Source organism: Ranitomeya imitator, chromosome 1 (assembly GCF_032444005.1).
Source record: "Ranitomeya imitator isolate aRanImi1 chromosome 1, aRanImi1.pri, whole genome shotgun sequence".
Lineage (NCBI taxonomy): Eukaryota > Metazoa > Chordata > Amphibia > Anura > Dendrobatidae > Ranitomeya > Ranitomeya imitator.
In genome coordinates, this window is record NC_091282.1 from 1,252,839,517 (window position 1) to 1,252,860,975 (window position 21,459).

Genomic DNA, 21,459 nt, shown 5'->3' on the forward strand with positions numbered 1-21,459 from the left:
TTGAGTTCCACGTGGGCAAGGAGAAAAAGTCAGCCACCTTGTACAAATGCAGCAGTACTGCTGTACTAGGTGGCTGTTATACATAGAAACACCTGGGGGGGTGGGGCCAGGTTCCCTTTTAATTTCAGTTCCTGTGCCTGCATGGCGTTTGCAGGTCACGTTGCCGGCTACACAGCAGGGGAACAGCTGGCGTTGCTGAACCCCACTAACACATTGGCTGGTGTTTTTCTCTGTGCAGCTAGCACTTCCGGGCAAAAACTAGCGGTGTTTGAGCCCAGGGTCAGCAGGAGGAGGAGAGGAGCAGAGTGTAGGCCGAAGCCTGCACTGGTGGCAGCTTTTGTTCTGTTGTGCCAGCGTGGCTTGTGCTGGACACGTTGCCGACTACACAGCAGGGGAACAGCTGGCGGTGCTGAACCCCACTGACACATCACCTAGTGTTTTTTTCTGTGTAGACAACACTTCCAGGTGGCAACTGACAGTGTTGAAACCCAGGGAATCAAAGAGGAGCAGAGTGTAGGCCGAAGCCTGCAGTGGAGCAAGTTGAAAGGGAACCTTTAACCCCCCCCCCCCAGGCATTTGTTGCTGAAAGAGCCATCTTGTACAGCAGTAATACTGCACATGGAAAATGGTGGCTCCGAAAATTATGCTCCTTGCAAACGCTGAAGTACACACTCATATAATGTGTCCCCTCACACCGTCAAACCATCCCGGAAGTGGGACTTTCCTTTGTAATGTGACACAGCACAGCCGTCATTCCAACCCCCTTGGTGCCGGGCACCACCTCCTCAACGTTGTTTGGTTCTGTCACGGAGCCCGCACTGTAATGTTATCCCTTGGCCATGCACAGTTAGCGGTGCCCGTCTTCTGACATCATGTAGGTGTCAGGCTGGCAGTGCCTGTGCGTCCAAGCTGCCCGAGATCCAACCTTGCAGTGTCATCTAATGTAGTCCCACTGCGGGCCAGGGATCCATGGGCATGCGCAGTGCATATCATCGCCTCTCACTCACCTCCTTCCTGCTTCTTCAGACTGTGCGGCGTCACGGCCGTGGCATGCTATTAGGGATCAGCTGACGCCGCCTAGTCTGAAGAAGCGTGAAGAAGGGGAGTGAGAGGCTAGTATATGCACTGCGCATGGCCATGGATACCAGGCCCACTGTGGGATCACATTAGACGACACTGCGAGGTGTGATTTCGGGCAGCGTGGACGCACAGGCGCAGCCAGGACGACAACAAATGATGTCAGAGGACGGGCAGCGCAAACTGTGCATGGCCAAGGGATAACATAACAGCGCAGGGTCCATGACGGAATCAAACAACGCTAAGGAGGCAGCGCACGGTGCCAAGGGGGTAGCAATGACGGCTGTGCTGTGTCACATTACAAAGGAAAGTCCCACCTCCGGGACGGTTGGACGGTGTGAGGGGACACATTACATGAGTGTGTAGTTCAGCGTTTGCAAGGAGCATAATTTCAAGAGCGACCTTTCCCTTGTGCAGTATTAGTGCTGCACATGGTGGCTCTTTCAGTAACAAACGCCTAGGGGGGGGGGGGGACAGGTCCCCTTACATTTTAGTTGTGCCAGCGTGGCGGTCGCATGACACGTTGCCGGATACACAGCTGGGGATCAGCTGACGTTACTGAACCCCAATAACAGAGGAGCGACTGTTGACTGTGCACACAGCACTTCCAGGCACCAACTGGCGGTGTTAGAGCCCAGGGACAGCAGGAGGAGCAGATTGGAGGTATTGCCGCACACACAGCTGGGGATCAGCTGACGTTACTGAACCCCAATAACAGAGGAGCGACTGTTGACTGTGCACACAGCACTTCCAGGCACCAACTGGCGGTGTTAGAGCCCAGGGACAGCAGGAGGAGCAGAGGAACAGAGTGTAGGCCGAAGCCTGATTGGAGCAAGTTGAAAGGAAACCTTTAACCCCCCCCCCCAAGACGTTTGTAGCTGAAAGAGCCATGTTGTGCAGCACTAAGGATGCAAAAGGAAAAGGTTGCTCTTTTAATTATGCTCCTTGCAAACACCGAAGTAAACACTAAAAATGTGTCCCTTTATACCGTTAAACCGTTCCGGAGGTGCGAATTTCCTTCGTAATGGGACACAGCACAGCTGTCATTCCTATCCCCTTGATGCCGTGCGCTGCCTCCTCAGCGTTGTTTTAAGCTGCCACGGAGCCTGCGCTGTTCTGTTAGCCCTTGGCCATGCCCAATTAGCGCTGCCTGTCTTCTGACATAATTTGGTGTCAGGCTGTCAGTGCCTGTGCGTCCACGCTGCTCCAGATCCCACCTCGCAGTCTCATCTAACGTAATCCCACTGCGGGCCTTGGAACCATGGGCATGCACAGTGCATAACCTCGACTCTCACTCCCCTCCTTCCCTCTTCTTCAGACTGTGCGGTGTCACGGCCGTGGCATGCTAGGGATCAGCTGACGGCGCACAGTCTAAAGAAGGCGGAGGGAAATGAGCGAGAGCCCGAGGGGAAGATATGCACTGCGCATGCCCATGGATCCCAGGCCCGCAGTGTGACTCAATCAGAAGACACTGCGAGGCGGGATCTCGGGCAGCGCGGCCGCACAGGCGCAGCCAGCCTGACACCAAATTATGTCAGAAGACAGGCAGCGCAAATAGGGCATGCCCAAGGGATAACAGAACAGCGCAGGCTCCGTGACAGCTTAAAACAACGCTGAGGAGGCAGCGCATGGCACCAAGGGGGTAGGAATGACGGCTGTGCTGCGTCACATTACGAAGGAAAGTCCCAGCTCCGGGACGGTATAACGGTATCAGTGAACACATTTTATAAGTGTTAAGTTCTGCGTGTGCAAAGAGCTAAAAAAAAAGAGCTACCTTTTCCTTGTGCAGCATTACTGCTGCACAAGATGGCTCTTTCAGTAACAAACGACGGGGGGGGGGGGGGGGACAGGTTCCCTTACATTTAGGTTGTTGTGCCAGCGTGGCGGTCGCAGGACACATTGCCGGCTACACAGCTGGGGATCAGCTGACGTTACTGAAACCCAATAACACTGGGTCGTATGTTTTTACTGTGCAGCCTGCACTTCTGAGCCGCAACTGGCGGTGTTGGAGCCCAGGAATAGCAGTTCAGGTGGTAGAAAGATGAACACAGCAGGAGACCTGGATGACACCCAATTACTTAATCAGGCAGAGGAGTGGCAAATTCCTGCGAGATCCAGGCCTGGTTCATTTTCAGGAAAGTAAGCCGGTCAACGTTATCGGAGGATAGTCGCATGCGACGGTCTGTTAGTACACCACCTGCGGCACTAAAGACACGTTCCGATAAGACACTAGCCGCAGGGCAAGCCAGCACCTCCAATGCATACTGGCTTAGCTCTGGCCATGTATCCAGCTTAGAGACCCAAAACTTGAACGGGGAAGAGCCGTCTGGGAGTACAGTAAGAGGGCAAGCCATGTAGTCTGTCACCATCTGACGGAACCGTTGCCTCCTGCTGACTGGAGCCGCCGGTGATGGTGTAGACATTTGGGGCGGGCACACAAAAGTGTGCCAGAGTTGTGCCATACTGGGCTTGCCTTGGGCAGAGGCACTGCTTCTGCTCCCTCTTTGGGCAGAGCCTCCCCCACTGCCTCGACGCACTGAGCTGCTTTGTAAAGCACTAGCAGCACTCCTCTCAGTTGGACAGGAGAAGATGATGGAATTCACCAGTGTGTCGTGGTACTCCCGCAATTTACGCTCCCGGGTCAACGCAGGGATGAGGTTTTGGACGTTGTCCCGGTAGCGAGGATCGAGGAGGGTGAACACCCAATAATCAGGCATGTTGAGAATGTGGTCGATGCGGCGGTCGTTTCTCAGGCACTGCAGCATGAAATCCACCATGTGCTGCAGAGTGCCAACCGGCCCAGAAACGCTGTCCCCTGCTTGAGACATGATCTCTGCCCGCTCGTCATCACCCCACCCTCGCTGTACACACTGACCACTGGACAATTGTGTCGCTCCCTCCTCTGGACGGAGCTCTTCCTCCTCCATTGACTCCTCCTCATCCTCCTCACAAATTGGCCCCTGCGTACCCCTTTGTGAGGAACCACGTGGCGCTGACTCTCCAGAAGCTGATGGAAAAGGTGACTCCTCATCCTCCACCTCTTCCACCACATCATCCCTTAACCCTTGCAAAGTTTGCTGAAGCAGGCAGATAAGGGGGACAGTCATGCTGACTAGTGCATCATCTGCACTTGCCATCCGCGTGGAATAATCAAAAGGACGCAAAACCTGGCAGACGTCCTTCATAGTGGCCCACTCTGTGGTTGTGAAGTCTGATCGGCGCTGACTGCGACTTCTTTGCGCCTGATGCAGCTGGTACTCCATAACTGCTTGCTGCTGCTCACACAACCGCTCCAACATATGTAACGTGGAATTCCACCGGGTAGGTAGGTCACATATGATGCGGTGTTCCGGAAGGCGGAATCGGCGCTGCAGAGCAGCAATGCGGGATCTGGCCAAGCTGGAACGCCGCAAGTGAGCACACTCTAGGCGGACCTTGTGCAGCAGGGCATCAAGATCCGGATAGTCCCTCAGAAAACTCTGCACAACCAAATTGAGCACATGTGCCAGACATGGGATGTGAGTGAGGTTGCCAAGGGCCAAAGCTGCCACCAGATTTCGGCCATTGTCACACACTACCATGCCTGGCTGGAGATTCGCTGGCAGTAACCACACATCGCTCTCCTGCTTTATGGCATTCCAGAGCTCCTGCGCTGTGTGGCTTCGATGCCCCAATGAAACTAGTTTCAAGACGGCCTGCTGACGTTTGGCCACGGCTGTGCTCATGTCGGTCATAGGTAAACGTTCACGGGTCCATGTGGGGGTGGACTGTGACGGATCCTGCAGAGAGGAATCAGAGGAACTGGTGTAAGAGGAGGAGTCGATGCGTACAGACTGGATTCCTGCAATCCTTGGAGTGGGCAGGACACGTCCTGCGCCACTCGCACGATCTGTACCTGGCTCAACAACATTAACCCAATGGGCAGTGAGGGAAACATATCGCCCCTGTCCATGCTGACTGGTCCACGCATCGGTGGTGAGGTGGACCTTGCTACTGACGGCGTTCAGTAGCGCATGTTTTATGTTTGCCTCAACATGCCTGTGCAGGGCAGGGACAGCCTGCCTGCTGAAGTAAAAGCGGCTGGGCACCTTGTACTGTGGGACTGCCAATGCCATCAAGTCACGGAAGCTGTCAGTCTCCACCAGCCTGAACGAGAGCATTTCCAGGGACAACAGTTTGGCAATGCCTGCATTCAGAGCCTGTGCTCGGGGGTGGTTGGCCGAGAATGCCCGCCTTTTCTCCCATGCCTGTACTACCGATGGCTGTAGAGTAGACTGGGAGTGTGAGGATGACTGGGAAGGTGGTGCTGTGGGTGGAATTACACAAGGTCTCTGGGAGGAAGCCAAACCAGCTGTGCGTGAGCTGGAGGAAGAGGCAACACGAGCTGAAGAGGTGGTAGCTGCCGCTGTTGGTTGGCCTACATCTTCAGTGTGTTTCTGTAACTCCACCGCGTGCCTGGTCCGCACATGTTTCCACATATTTGTGGTATTGAGGTTGCTGACATTTTTCCCTCTTTTTACTTTATGATGACACAGCTTGCATTTGACAAAACAAATGTCATCTGCAACTGTGTCAAAAAAGGACCAGGCACTGCAAGTCTTGGGAGCGCCCTTTTTGGCTTTGGAAAGAGACAGGCTCCTAACGGGTGCCAAAGTGGAGGCTACAGGCTCCGCAGTCTTCCCCCTCCCTCTCCCTCTTTGGCCCGTAAGAGGAAGCTCTTCCTCTGAGCTGCTCCCACCACCTTCCTGTTCCTCACGCCACGATGGGTCAAGGACCTCATCATCTCCACTACCCTCTGCCACCAACTGCTCCTCCTGGGTAGTCTCAGCAGCACAGTACGCACGAGAAAGCGGCACCTGAGTTTCATCATCAGATGCGTACTGCGCTGTGGTCACCGGAGGCACTGGCCCACCTGCCTCTTCAGAGTCAGAGAGATAAAGCTTTTGGGCATCACTGCACACTGCCTCTTCTTCCATTTCTCCAATGCTGCTTGGCTGGCCCCCTGTTTCCAAGCCAAGAGATTCAGAGAACAGAAGTAGAGACGGCTCCTGTCCTGGGCTCTCTGACTGCCTGGCCAATTTGGCAGGTGGTGAAGAGACAGATGGCTGCTCTCCAGTGCTCTGTGCCTGAGAGGATGTGGCACTAACTGAAGTCGATGCCGAGGCGTTAGCTGCCATCCACCCGACAACGGCTTCAATTTGGTCTTCACGCAGCAGCGGTGCACGGCGCTCTCCGACAAAGCTGCGCATGAAGGACTGTTCCCTGCTGAAACTGAGTGACGACGAGTCACCGGCGCCCGCAGCAGGCACAGAATCACCACGTCCTCTCCCTGCTCCTCTCCCTGCTCCGCGCCCACGCCCACGTGCCTTACTCCCTGCCCTCTTCATCTTGGTTGACAGATAAAGATAAGCAGAAAAGTACTAAGGCCTTAGTGTGCTTATTCCTGTAATGCTCCTCCTAACAGGTGTAAGAAACACTAATGTTGTAAATTGTGGACTAAACTTTATTATTTTTCAAATGTGGCCTACACAAGTGTAAGTTGTGTTTGGTGAACTTAACCTTTTTTTTGGTGCAGATCGGGCTACAGAGCTAGTTTAAATCACACGGAGACCGTGCAGACAGCCGTAAACGGCGCTGCAAGGCCAAGAAACCCTCCTCTAGGTTATCCTATATAGTGTTTTTCCACTATTTAGCTGGATACAAGTGGAAAGACACTAATAGGAATTTTTTTTTTCAAATTTTAAACTGGCTGCACTATTTGAAAAAAAGGAAATTGTTTTTCAAGGTATGAGGCAGTAACGCACCCTGAGCTGAATCCAACCGGCTATGGCTGCACACAGACTACAGGGCGAGCTGGGCTCACACGGAGACCGTGCAGACAGCCGTAAACGGCGCTGCAAGGCCAAAAAACCCTCCTCTAGGTTATCCTATATAGTGTTTTTCCACTATTTAGCTGGATACGAGTGGAAAGACACTAATAGGAATTTTTTTTTTCAAATTTTAAACAGGCTGCACTATTTGAAAAAAAGGAAAATTTTTCTCAAGGTATGAGCCAGTAACGAACCCTGAGCTGAATCCAACCGGCTATGGCTGCACACAGACTACAGGGCGAGCTGGGCTCACACGGAGACCGTGCAGACAGCCGTAAACGGCGCTGCAAGGCCAAAAAACCCTCCTCTAGGTTATCCTATATAGTGTTTTTCCACTATTTAGCTGGATACGAGTGGAAAGACACTAATAGGAATTTTTTTTTTCAAATTTTAAACAGGCTGCACTATTTGAAAAAAAGGAAAATTTTTCTCAAGGTATGAGCCAGTAACGAACCCTGAGCTGAATCCAACCGGCTATGGCTGCACACAGACTACAGGGCGAGCTGGGCTCACACGGAGACCGTGCAGACAGCCGTAAACGGCGCTGCAAGGCCAAAAAACCCTCCTCTAGGTTATCCTATATAGTGTTTTTCCACTATTTAGCTGGATACGAGTGGAAAGACACTAATAGGAATTTTTTTTTTCAAATTTTAAACAGGCTGCACTATTTGAAAAAAAGGAAAATTTTTCTCAAGGTATGAGCCAGTAACGAACCCTGAGCTGAATCCAACCGGCTATGGCTGCACACAGACTACAGGGCGAGCTGGGCTCACACGGAGACCGTGCAGACAGCCGTAAACGGCGCTGCAAGGCCCAAAAACCCCCCTCTAGGTTATCCTATGTAGTGTTTTTCCACAATAGAGCTGGAGACTGGTGGAAAAACACTAATAGGAAATTTGAGAAAAAATGTGCAGCAGGCTGCACTAAGAGCAAAAAAGAACAACTGTGTGAGGCAGTGTGAACCCCCCCTGAGCTGAATACAACCGGGTATATGGCTGCACACAGACTACAGAGTGAGCTGCACACACACACACACAGAGACCTTGCAGAACGCTGTTAAAACAGCGCTGCAAGGCAAGAGCAAGGTGAACAGTGAAGAACACACAGCGTTTTGCTAAATTAGCCTTTGGAAAGGAAAATAAAGCAATTAGCTAGCTCAACTGGCCCTCAGTTAGAACACAGCGTCCTGTCCCTAACTGAAATCACAGCAGAGTGAGCGCAAAATGGCGGCAGCGCTTTTTTATAGTGCAGAGTGACATCATTTCAGCAGCCAATCCAAGCCTTGCCAGTACTTACATGCCCACCATGCTAAACAGGATGTGCCCACACTTTCATTCATTCCTCATTGGCTGCTGCGTTCAATTTGAATTCTGGGAACTTCCGATTCCGGTATCCGATACGCGGGAAGTATCGGAATTCGGTATCGGAATTCCGATACCGCAAATATCGGCCGATACCCGATACTTGCGGTATCGGAATGCTCAACACTAGTAACTACAAGCCATTGTGGAGAAGCCATTTGACTCCATCCAAATCATTAGAACCTTAATTTCTACATTGCTGTGTGTAAAGTGGCAGGTGCCAATTTATGTCATTCACTCAAAGAAAATAAAAACATTTACATTCACTTACTTTATCAACTTTCTCATAATTTGTAGAGAAATCGCTTTATTTTGAAAGGAGTCTCTCAACTTTAATCAAATTTTAAAAAAAGACTTTTCATTACAAATACATCATTTTACTGTCCATAACCTTGTCTACCATTAGAGAAGCTTCCATTTAGCTACTGTATGTTTTAAGCTAAATATTTAACTGTATATTTAAAGTTTGCAAATTAATGTATTCCAGTATTCATAACATGTAAGAATGATGTGTACTATGTGTAGAATTGATACTGATCTTATTGCACAAACCAGATGCCACAGTCTCGGTGCAATGATCGATGTTCTCCAGGATACAGAAAAGCTTCTACTGAACAATATCATGTTTGCTGCTATGTCTGTGTACAATGTGCTGAGGGTGAAGTGTCCAATATAACAGGTAAGATTATTTCAGATTGTAAATCATTATTTATGCAGACTGGTTGTTTACACCCAAGTTACTACTTTTACACAGTCTTATTTTACCCTTTCATCTTCTATATCACTTTCCATGCCGAGGTGATGTAATAAAACACTATTGTGGGTGTCAGTGACTGGAGTCCTGGATTTCTGCTACTGTCTTTATCCTTCAGAGAATAAACTTCGAGTCAAATTTCATGAATTTTGTAGACTTCCTCAAATTAATTGATTTGAATAGAGAGGATCTGGCCAAAATTGGATTGTGTTGTAATTCTGCACTGGTGAAAGACAAAGAAAATGGGAGTGGTGGTCAGTCTGTGAATAATAGTCCGTCAAAAGAAAACTCTTTTCTCTCTCACTTTCACTGGAACTTGAGATAGAGAGGCTTGTGCATATTTTTCACAAAATTGATTAGGAAGATTTAAAAGGGTTTTCCGCTACTTGGACAATCCTTTCTGGGTTCAAATGTTTTGGCCTGTTAAAATGGAAAAAGCTTATACTCGCCTCCCTTGCCTACGTCATTCCAGTATTTCAGAATTCTCAATCCTAGGGCTTATGTGAGGTTGTAATGTCATGCGAGCCATCCATAAAATCAGAGCCAGCTTCACTGTCCGCACCTTTGAATGTATAAGTAACCTACATAAAGGGAGAACTATTGCTGGCCGCAAACTTCCTGTAGTGATATACTATATCTACTGCATTTTTCTGATTCACCCAGTGATTCCATCATAGAAGGAAATTAGATTACTGTGGACATGACTTGTTTACTACAAACCTATGCTGTCTCTGGTCAATTTATGTATTATTTTCCAAGTACTTACATACATGTTGTTTAATAATTTTTTCAAAGACCTTTCCTGGAATAGAAGTAAGGCTAACTGGCCTGTAATATCCTGGCTCAATCTTTTTTCCTTTTTTGAAGATAGGGACAATATTTGCCCTTCTCCAATATTCTGAGACTTAATCTGCTCTCCAGGATTTTTCAAAGATTCTGGCTAGTGGTTCTGCAATTTCCTCTGCTATCTCCCTCAGTACCCTAGGATGCAATTTATCTGAACCTGGAGATTTAAATTGATTTAAATTAACTGAGTGCTCACTCACCATCTCTCTGTTTATAGATAGTGTGGATTCTTTCATTACTTCAATGGTACTTTGAAAATCAGTTGTTGTTTCAAATTAGAAATTTAAATGTTAGGCCTCCTCAATTTTCACTAGTATTAACCCTTCAGGTGCTTCACAGGATTTTTTGGAATATGGAAGCAAAAAATAAACATTTACTTTTTTTCATAAAAACTTTCCTTTAGACCTAATTTTTTTTTGCTTTCGCAAGGGTAACAGAAGAAAATGGACCATACATTTGTGCAATGTCTCCTCCTAAGTATGTCAATACCCCATATGTGGGCGCGGAAGGGAAGGAGCACCATTTCACTTTTTGAATGTAAAATTTGCATAATTAGAGGACGACATGTCATGATTGGAGAGCCCCTGATGTGCATAAACAGTGAAAACCTTCAAAACTGACAACATTTTGGAAACTAGACCTCTCATGGAACCTATCTAGATGTGTATTCAGCACCTTGAACACTGTTAGGGCTAGCGGAACGCACCAAATAATAGAGATTGATACGAGGTGTGTTCGCAGCCCAGAGTCCATCGTGTAGAGATGGTACCTGCTGCTATGTAATGGCGGATGGACACTTAGCTCACACATGGGTTAGACTTCACCCCCTGTGAAATGGTAGTGAGCGCTGTTGCTTCACAGAGTTGCACAATACGCTGCACCCTGTTAGCAGTCACAAGGTGCAGCTGCAAGACACTAGTGGGATCCCTAAGAATCGCACCCACTTAGCTGGTGATTGAACTGGCTCTGACCCTCGGTGGCTATTGATTCTCGCCTGAGGACACCCCGAGTCAGATGAACAGTCCAAGCGGGAATTCCCACCCTATACTGACGGTTGGTAGGAGAGCGCACTGATAGTGCACGGTGTCGCAACATGTGCTTAGTGTGCAGGTAGCACTGTTGGGCGCTAGATAGCTTCCACCATTCGCGAGCAGTCAACAATACTAGGAATGGGAATGATTAAGGAACTTTCATCCATCGACAGTCATTCATCTACACACACATTGGCAAGGTTTATACTAGCGCATCGCCGAGCGGCCATGTGAACCATTTATAGTAGTAGCGCTCCGGGACCTTCCTGATGGTCCAATAGGAGTCACAACAGGACCTGAGCATATGATCCCCGACCTCTACACACACACATTGTCAAGGTTTATACTAGCGCATGGGAGGTCATGCCGTGGGCATGCTCAGTATGGGAAAAGCAGGACTTAGTCCCTGAAATGCCTGCTCGCTGCTGATCAGTGCTGGCTACAAAGGCAGAGCCTGGAAAGGCAGTAGTAACCAAGCGCACAGTATCAGCTTGAGCCAGACGCTGAGACCGACGTCTCTGCTGAGCAGGCTCCACTGCTGCTGGAGGAGAATGGGAGACCACAGCCGACATGGTTTGAGATTCCCCCTGTGCAGTGGCAGGAACTCGACTCCTAACAAACACAGGTGATTCACAGAAGTTGTTAACATTAAGCCATGAAAATAAAAAAATCAAAAAAAATTTTCCCAGATAAATCTTATTTAGCTCCAAGTTTTGCATTATCATAAGGGTAAAAAGAGAAATTGCTCCATACAGTTTGTTGTGCAATTTCTCCAGAGTGCGCAGACACTCAATATGTGGAGGAAAACTACTGTTTGGGTGCACAGCAGGGCTTGGAAGGAAAGGAGCACCATTTGACTTTTTGATTGTAAACTATAGTGGACTAATTAGCGTTTGCCATTTTGCATTTGGAGAGCCCCTGAAATGTCTAAACTGTGGAAACCCCTAAGTAGTGACACAATTTTGGAAACTAGACTCCTTATAGAACTTATCTAGATGTGTATTGAGCACCTTGGACCGAAAAGTGTTTCACAGAAGTTTAAAAAGTTAAGCCGTGTAAATTAAAAAAAATCTAATTTTTCCCAAATAAATCATATTTAGCTCCATATTTTGCATTTTCATAATGGTAACAGGAGAAATTGCTCCATACAATTTGTTGTGCAATTTCTCCTGAGTACATTGATACCCCATGTATGGGGAATTCTGCTGTTTAAGTGTTCGGCAGGGCTTGGAAGGGGAGAGACACCATTTGACTTTTTGAATGTAAACTATACTGGGATGATTAGCAGTTGCCATGTCGCGTTTGAAGAGCCCCTGATGTGCCTAAACAGTGGAAAACCCCACAAATTACACGACTTTGGAAACTAGACCCCTTTGGGACCTTGTATAGATGTGTATTGAGCACCCTGAGCTGGGGGTCTCCATGGAGACCATCAGAACAGCATGATCGCATCACATTGTCCTGATGGAAGTACGCAGGGAGCCCCCTCCCTGTGCGATGCTTCTCCATGTCGCTGTCACTACTGACAGCAGCATCAGAGGGATAAAATTAAATGCCCGCAATCAGTGCTAGCACCAATCGTGGGCATTGCTGCGGGGTGTCAGCTGTCACATATAGCTGACACTCGCACGCATTCGCAGCGGCGCTCAGCCTGAGGCCGCGCGATCATGCCGATCCGATTTTCATGGATGGATTAATGTTAAGCACATTTACCACACAGACTGTACACTAATGCCATCCGTGTGCTGTATCTGTTTTTCATGAACCCATAGACTTGTATTGGCCCTTTTCATCCATGATGCCAGGAAAATTATTGACATATCTCCATGAATTTTTTAAGAGACATGTAATCTATGAAAAAAAAACACTGGCATATATATGGCACCATAGAAAATAAGTATGTTTTGTATCCACGGGAAAAAACAGATAGAACATGTATGTGCCTTAATGAGACTTGTTTTATTTCTCACAGACAGTGAAATCTGTCACAGATGTCCTGATGACAAGTGGCCTGACGAGAAGAAAGTGAAATGTGTCCCTAAAACGTATGAATTTCTCTCTTATGAGAAGGATGAGATTGTGATTATTTTTATCTTCACATCAATATTACTATCTGTAGTAACTATATTTATATTAGGGATATTTATCCATTACTGGGAAACGCCTATTGTGAAGGCAAATAATCGGATCGTGAGCTTCATCCTTCTGGTCTCCACCTTTCTGAGCTTCATGAGTATTTTCTTGTTTCTTGGTCCTCCTGATGATGTAACCTGCATGCTTAGACAGATTATATTTGGAATATCCTTATCTATTTCTCTATCTTCCATACTCTCTAAAACTATAACAGTATGCATTGCTTTCAAAGCCACAAAACCCAACAGTGTCTGGAGGAGGTGGATTGGACTGAAGACATCTAAATATGTGGTGGTGACCTGCTCCTCAGTTCAGGTTCTTATTTGTGTTTTCTGGATCTCTCTCCGTCCTCCATATCGGGAGTATGACAAGACTCTTTATACCGATCGGATCATCATTCAGTGTAATGAAGGCTCGGATATCTGGTTCTATTCCATGTTGGGTTATCTGGGGCTCCTGGCAGCTTTGAGCTTTGTTCTGGCTTTCATGGTGAGAACATTACCAGACAATTTTAATGAGGCCAAGTACATCACCTTTAGCATGCTGGTGTTCTGTAGCGTCTGGATTTCCATGATTCCGGCTTATCTTAGCAGCAAAGGGAAGTATATGGTGGCAATGGAAATATTCGCTATACTGGCCTCAAGTGCAGGATTATTATGCTGCATATTTTTCCAAAAATGCTATATAATATTAATTAAACCTAATATATATATCAATAAAAATTGCTAAGATCGTTCCTTTCACATTAGAGGTATCAAAGTTAAGGGCTATGAAATGTTTTAGAGAAAGTCTATCACCTTAGGATGCTAATGAAACTATTTATGAACTTCTATAGTTAAAAATATGTTTAGATTAAAATTTTAAACTTTTTAGTTGCCTAAAAAGTTATTTACTTTTTTTTGTAAATGATTATTGTTTAGTATAGCCTTGGCATGACCAAGGGCTCAGAGCACCATTACGACTGAAGCAGATGCTGTGAGACCTTCCTCAGTGGCTTTGCACCTCTGTGTGGACCTTGCAGGAGCCCAGCCATGCCCATGCAGTAACTGCGGACTCTCATCGCTGGCTCCTGTCTGCATTACTGCACCAACTGGCTGCCACAGAAATTAGCCAGCGGTGGAGCCTACAGTATATGAGCATGGCTGGGCTCCTGCAGAGTCTATGCAGAGGTGCAGAGTCACTGATTAAGTTTAAGTGGTGCTTGCATGAATACTGTCAGTCAAAATATCATTACCCGCACAATATGTAAATTGAAGCACTATAATAATACACTGAGAACTGTAACAATTCTTTTGTTGGGTGTCCCAGGACCAGGGGCTCCTTCCCTAATACTAGGGGCGCCCTAGCTTGCCCTGTTCCCCAGATTACTTCAGATTATGAAGATTCTGAGGCCACGTACCATGCCTTGGCTCCTAAATTCACCCTCAGTCTGCATCCTTCCCCACCCATGGAAGAGAGGAGTAGTGCTGTACCATAATACACCAAACAGACTAACAAAGTAATACGAACAGGGGTAACAAAAAATGCCAAACACACAAATATACTCATACAGATAACAGATTAATGTACTGGGGAGTGGAGGATGGGGATAAACCAAAGTAGGAGAAGAAAGGAAATTATCACACACTCAAAACCGAGCAACATTCACAGATAAACCCTCCAAATGCCTTCTCCTACACAACCACCAACAACATCCAGCCATGCAGCATAAGCTAGCTCTAGACCTAGCCATGGCCCAAATTATACAGGAGATGAGAGTGGCTAACAATGAACAGCTGAGAGCCTTCATGCAGGAAAGCTTCCAGGAGCTCTCAACTGAGCAGATTAACCCCTGCACTGCCAAAATAAATTTACACCATGCAATATGAAGGGGAAGTTCTTCTAATCAGTGCAGTAGTAGAATAAATCAGATGTCGTGATCCTCTGGCTCCTCTCTGTTGTGGTAAACCCATGATAAGAATTTTGCAATGCTAGGTGTGCACTGAAGCTCTTATTTTATACAAAAGAAATAGATTTTTATGACAACTACTCTGCCAAAATCTCTACTACTGATATGACTGAAATAGGGCTAAGTCTCCTACATACCTGTTTAAGAGGTTCATTTAACATTATGGGGTAACAGTCTTCTTTTTAAAGAAACCTGACATCGGTTTTGTGGCGCTCAATCCTTAGGCACCGAAAAATAATAACAGTCGCCCTGTGTGCAAATAACTATGTTTTCCCTGAAAAGTTAATTGCTAAGTTTCTCCATATGCACAAATAGGAGAAATACATTATATGGGAACAATATGGTGACAGGTTCCCTTTAGCATTAAGGTCATCTGAAATTTACATAGAATACCGCTAATTGGAAATTCTACTCTGCACTGGTGATTAGGGTTGAGCGAAACGGGTCGTTCATTTTCAAAAGTCGCCGACTTTTGGCAAAGTCGGGTTTCATGAAACCCGATCCGACCCCTGTGCGGGGTCGGCCATGCGGTACGCGACTTTCACGCAAAAGTCGCATTTCAATGACGCAAAAAGCGCCATTTCTCAGCCAATGAAGGTAAACGCAGAGTGTGGGCAGCGTGATGACATAGGTCCTGGTCCCCACCATCTTAGAGAAGGGCATTGCAGTGATTGGCTTGCTGTCTGCGGCGTCACAGGGGCTATAAAGAGGCGTTCCCGCCGACCGCCATCTTACTGCTGCTGATCTGAGCTTAGGGAGGGGTTGCTGCCGCTTTGTCAGAAGCAGGGATAGCGTTAGGCAGGGTCCATTAACCACCAAACCGCTTGTGCTGTAGCGATTTGCACTGTCCAACACCACCTTCGGTGTGCAGGGACAGTGGAAGCTACATTTTTTTTTTTTTCTCAGCGCTGTAGCTCATTGGGCTGCCCTAGAAGGCTCCCAGATAGCTGCATTGCTGTGTGTACACCGCTGTGCAAACCAACTGCTTTTTTCAAAGCACAAATCCTGTTGTTCCTTCCTTTCTGCACAGCTATCTTGTTTGTTTGTCCACACTTTTTATTTAATTTGTGCAGCAGTCCACTCCTTATTGCTGCCTGCCATACCTGGCTGAGATTACTGCAGGGAGATAGTAATTGAAGGACAGTTCCTTTTTTTTTTTTTTTTGTGGGAGATTAAGATTGGCATTTCTGCTAGAGTGCCATCCCTGTCTGTGTCATCTCTCACTCAGTGGGCCATAGAAAGCCTATTTATTTTTTTGCTTGATTTGGGTTCTAAAATCTATCTGAAAAAATCACTACATCAATCAGTGGGAGAAAAATATTGGCCTCTGGGCTTGTGTGCCACTCTTGACTCCTGTGTGTGCCATCTCTCAGTCAGTGGCCCATAGAAAGCCTATTTATTTTTTTGCTTGATTTGGGTTCTAAAATCTATCTGAAAAAATCACTACATCAATCAGTGGGAGAAAAATATTGGCCTCTGGGCTTGTGTGCCACTCTTGACTCCTGTGTGTGCCATCTCTCAGTCAGTGGCCCATAGAAAGCCTATTTATTTTTTTGGTTGATTTGGGTTCTAAATTGTACCTGAAAAAATCACTAAATCAATCAGTGGGAGATTAATATTGGCCTTTGGGCTTGTGTGCCAGTCCTAAGCGTGCCATCTGTCTCTCAAATAGTGGGCCATAGAAAGCCTATTTATTTATTTTTTTATTGGGTTTATAAATTTTCCCTGAAAAAAAAAAAAAAAGTGGAAGATTAATATTGGCCTCTGGGCTTGTGTGCCAGTCCTGAGCGTGCCATCTCTCTCTCTCAGATAGTGGGCCATAGAAAGCCTATTTATTTATTTTTATTGGGTTTATAAATTTTCCCTGAAAAAAAAAAGTGGGAGATTAATATTGGCCTCTGGGCTTGTGTGCCAGTCCTGAGCGTGCCATCTCTCTCACAAATAGTGGGCCATAGAAAGCCTATTTATTTATTTTTTTTGGTTCTATAAATTCTCCCTGAAAAAAAAGGGATATTAATATTGGCCTTTGGGCTTGTGTGCCAGTCCTAAGCGTGCCATCTCTCTCTCTCAGATAGTGAGCCATAGAAAGCCTATTTATTTTTTTGGTTGATTTGGGTTCTAAATTCTACCTGAAAAAATCAATAAATCAATCAAAAGGGAGATAAATATTGGCCTCTGGGCTTGTGTGCCACTCCTGACTCCTGTGTGCGTCATCTCTCACTCAGTGGGCCATAGAAAGCCTATTTTTTGTTTTATTTGTTTTCTAAATTCTCCCTGAAAAAATCATTTTATTTTATTTGGTTTCTAAATTCTTCCTGAAAAAATCATTTTATTTTATTTTGTTTCTAAAGTCTCCCTGAAAAAAAAAAAAAAATCAGTGGGAGATTAATATTGCCCTTTCTGCTTGTGTGCCAGTCTTGACTCCTGGGTGTGCCATCTCTCTCTCTCTCTCCAATTGTGGGCCATAGAAAGCCTATTATTTTTTTTGCTTGGTTTGGGTTCCAAAATCTACCTGAAAAAATCACTACATTAATCATTGGGAGAAAAATATTGGCCTCTGGGCTTGTGTGCCACTCCTGACTCCTGTGTGTGGCATCTCTCACTCAGTGGGGCATAGAAAGCCTTTTTTTTTATTTTTTTTATTTGGTTTCTAAATTGTCATTGGAAAAATAATTTTATGTTATTTGATTTCTAAATTCTTCCTGAAAAAATCATTTTATTTTGTTTCTAAAGTCTCCCTGAAAAAAAAAAAAAATCAGTGGGAGATTAATATTGCCCTTTCTGCTTGTGTGCCAGTCTTGACTCCTGGGTGTGCCATCTCTCTCTCTCAGATAATGGGCCATAGAAAGCCTATTTATTTTTTTGGTTGAGTTGGGTTCCAAAATCTACCTGAAAAAATCACTACATCAATCATTGGGAGAAAAATATTGGCCTCTGGGCTTGTGTGCCACTCCTGACTCCTGTGTGCGTCATCTCTCACTCAGTGGGGCATAGAAAGCCTTTTTTTTTTTTTTTTTTTAATTTGGTTTCTAAATTGTCATTGGAAAAATAATTTTATGTTATTTGGTTTCTAAATTCTTCCTGAAAAAATCATTTTATTTTATTTTGTTTCTAAAGTCTCCCTGAAAAAAAAAAAAATCAGTGGGAGATTGATATTGCCCTTTCTGCTTGTGTGCCAGTCTTGACTCCTGGGTGTGCCATCTCTCTCTCTCAGATAGTGGGCCATAGAAAGCCTATTTATTTTTTTGGTTGATTTGGGTTCCAAAATCTACCTGAAAAAATCACTACATCAATCATTGGGAGAAAAATATTGGCCTCTGGGCTTGTGTGCCACTCCTGACTCCTGTGTGCGTCATCTCTCACTCAGTGGGCCATAGAAAGCCTATTTTTTGTTTTATTTGTTTTCTAAATTCTCCCTGAAAAAATATTTTATTTTATTTGGTTTCTAAATTCTTCCTGAAAAAAATCATTTTATTTTATTTTGTTTCTAAAGTCTCCCTGAAAAAAAAAAAAAAATCAGTGAGAGATTAATATTGCCCTATCTGCTTGTGTGCCAGTCTTGACTCCTGGGTGTGCCATCTCTCCCTCTCTCTCCAATTGTGGGCCATAGAAAGCCTATTATTTTTTTTGCTTGATTTGGGTTCCAAAATCCACCTGAAAAAATCACTACATCAATCATTGGGAGAAATATATTGGCCTCTGGGCTTGTGTGCCACTCCTGACTCCTGTGTGTGGCATCTCTCACTCAGTGGGGCATAGAAAGCCTTTTTTTTTTTTTTTTTAATTTGGTTTCTAAATTGTCATTGGAAAAATAATTTTATGTTATTTGGTTTCTAAATTCTTCCTGAAAAAATCATTTTATTTTATTTTGTTTCTAAAGTCTCCCTGAAAAAAAAAAAATCAGTGGGAGATTGATATTGCCCTTTCTGCTTGTGTGCCAGTCTTGACTCCTGGGTGTGCCATCTCTCTCTCTCAGATAGTGGGCCATAGAAAGCCTATTTATTTTTTTGGTTGATTTGGGTTCCAAAATGTACCTGAAAAAATCACTACATCAATCATTGGGAGAAAAATATTGGCCTCTGGGCTTGTGTGCCACTCCTGACTCCTGTGTGCGTCATCTCTCACTCAGTGGGCCATAGAAAGCCTATTTTTTGTTTTATTTGTTTTCTAAATTCTCCCTGAAAAAATATTTTATTTTATTTGGTTTCTAAATTCTTCCTGAAAAAATCATTTTATTTTATTTTGTTTCTAAAGTCTCCCTGAAAAAAAAAAAAAAAATCAGTGAGAGATTAATATTGCCCTATCTGCTTGTGTGCCAGTCTTGACTCCTGGGTGTGCCATCTCTCTCTCTCTCTCCAATTGTGGGCCATAGAAAGCCTATTATTTTTTTTGCTTGATTTGGGTTCCAAAATCCACCTGAAAAAATCACTACATCAATCATTGGGAGAAAAATATTGGCCTCTGGGCTTGTGTGCCACTCCTGACTCCTGTGTGTGGCATCTCTCACTCAGTGGGGCATAGAAAGCCTTTTTTTTTTTTTTTTTTTTAATTTGGTTTCTAAATTGTCATTGGAAAAATAATTTTATGTTATTTGGTTTCAAAATTCTTCCTGAAAAAATCATTTTATTTTATTTTGTTTCTAAAGTCTCCCTGAAAAAAAAAAAATCAGTGGGAGATTGATATTGCCCTTTCTGCTTGTGTGCCAGTCTTGACTCCTGGGTGTGCCATCTCTCTCTCTCAGATAGTGGGCCATAGAAAGCCTATTTATTTTTTTGGTTGATTTGGGTTCCAAAATCTACCTGAAAAAATCACTACACCAATCATTGGGAGAAAAATATTGGCCTCTGGGCTTGTGTGCCACTCCTGACTCCTGTGTGCGTCATCTCTCACTCAGTGGGCCATAGAAAGCCTATTTTTTGTTTTATTTGTTTTCTAAATTCTCCCTGAAAAAATATTTTATTTTATTTGGTTTCTAAATTCTTCCTGAAAAAATAATTTTATTTTATTTTGTTTCTAAAGTCTCCCTGAAAAAAAAAAAAAATCAGTGAGAGATTAATATTGCCCTATCTGCTTGTGTGCCAGTCTTGACTCCTGGGTGTGCCATCTCTCTCTCTCTCTCCAATTGAGGGCCATAGAAAGCCTATTATTTTTTTTGCTTGATTTGGGTTCCAAAATCCACCTGAAAAAATCACTACATCAATCATTGGGAGAAAAATATTGGCCTCTTGGCTTGTGTGCCACTCCTGACTCCTGTGTGTGGCATCTCTCACTCAGTGGGGCATAGAAAGCCTTTTTTTTTTTTTTTTTAATTTGGTTTCTAAATTGTCATTGGAAAAATAATTTTATGTTATTTGGTTTCTAAATTCTTCCTGAAAAAATCATTTTATTTTATTTTGTTTCTAAAGTCTCCCTGAAAAAAAAAATCAGTGGGAGATTGATATTGCCTTTTCTGCTTGTGTGCCAGTCTTGACTCCTGGGTGTGCCATCTCTCTCTCTCAGATAGTGGGCCATAGAAAGCCTATTTATTTTTTTGGTTGATTTGGGTTCCAAAATCTACCTGAAAAAATCACTACATCAATCATTGGGAGAAAAATATTGGCCTCTGGGCTTGTGTGCCACTCCTGACTCCTGTGTGTGGCATCTCTCACTCAGTGGGGCATAGAAAGCCTTTTTTTTTTGGTTTCTAAATTGTCATTGGAAAAATAATTTTATGTTATTTGGTTTCTAAATTCTTCCTGAAAAAATCATTTTATTTTATTTTGTTTCTAAAGTCTCCCTGAAAAAAAAAAAAAAAAACAGTGGGAGATTAATATTTACATTTGTGCTTCAGTGACAGTCCTGCGTGTGTGGCATCTCTCTCATTTGGTGCCACCAAAAACAGAGTGTGTAACATTGTTCCTGATTTTCGTTGTGGTCTCACCCACCTGTAAAGGGGTAGCTAAATCATACTGAAGTTATAGCTCACCGTGTAAGTTGTGTGACAGCAACAAATACCGTTAGTTTGGTTACGTTTTTAAAACAATGAGGAAGTCTGGTGGAAGAGGTCGTGGCCGGGGGCGTTCATTGTCAGCTGGTAATTAGGGTAGTGGTAGTGGAGCATCTGGTGGTCGTGGGAAAAAAAATATTGCACCTAAGTCTGGAGCTGTGGAGCCAGGTTCATCGTCTGGCTACACAAGGCCTCGAACGCTCCCTTTTCTGGGAGTAGGAAAACCGCTTTTAAAGCCGGAGCAGCAAGAGCAAGTTTTGGCTTATCTTGCTGACTCAGCCTCTAGCTCTTTTGCCTCCTCTCGTGAAACTGGTAAATGTAAAAGCAGCGCGTCGTTAGTGGATGTTCACGGTCAGGGACAAGTCGCTTCCTTGTCCTCTTCAGCAAAAACAACAACAGAGAAGAATGCAGCAGGCGACACAACGGGTTACTCCATGGAGCTCTTTACACATA

The 21,459-nt window shown here is 44.9% G+C and overlaps 1 protein-coding gene across 1 annotated transcript in view; it reads left to right on the forward strand.

Moving 5' to 3' along the window:
* The first annotated feature begins 8,882 nt into the window (after window positions 1-8,882).
* The window catches only part of LOC138657573 (vomeronasal type-2 receptor 26-like), a 31,370-nt gene continuing 18,793 nt past the window's right edge, over window positions 8,883-21,459 (forward strand). Inside the window, exons 1-3 of the mRNA XM_069745335.1 lie at window positions 8,883-8,966; window positions 9,181-9,316; window positions 12,912-13,674. Coding sequence (XP_069601436.1) covers window positions 8,883-8,966; window positions 9,181-9,316; window positions 12,912-13,674 — 983 coding nt within the window. The remainder of the gene's footprint in view (window positions 8,967-9,180; window positions 9,317-12,911; window positions 13,675-21,459) is intronic.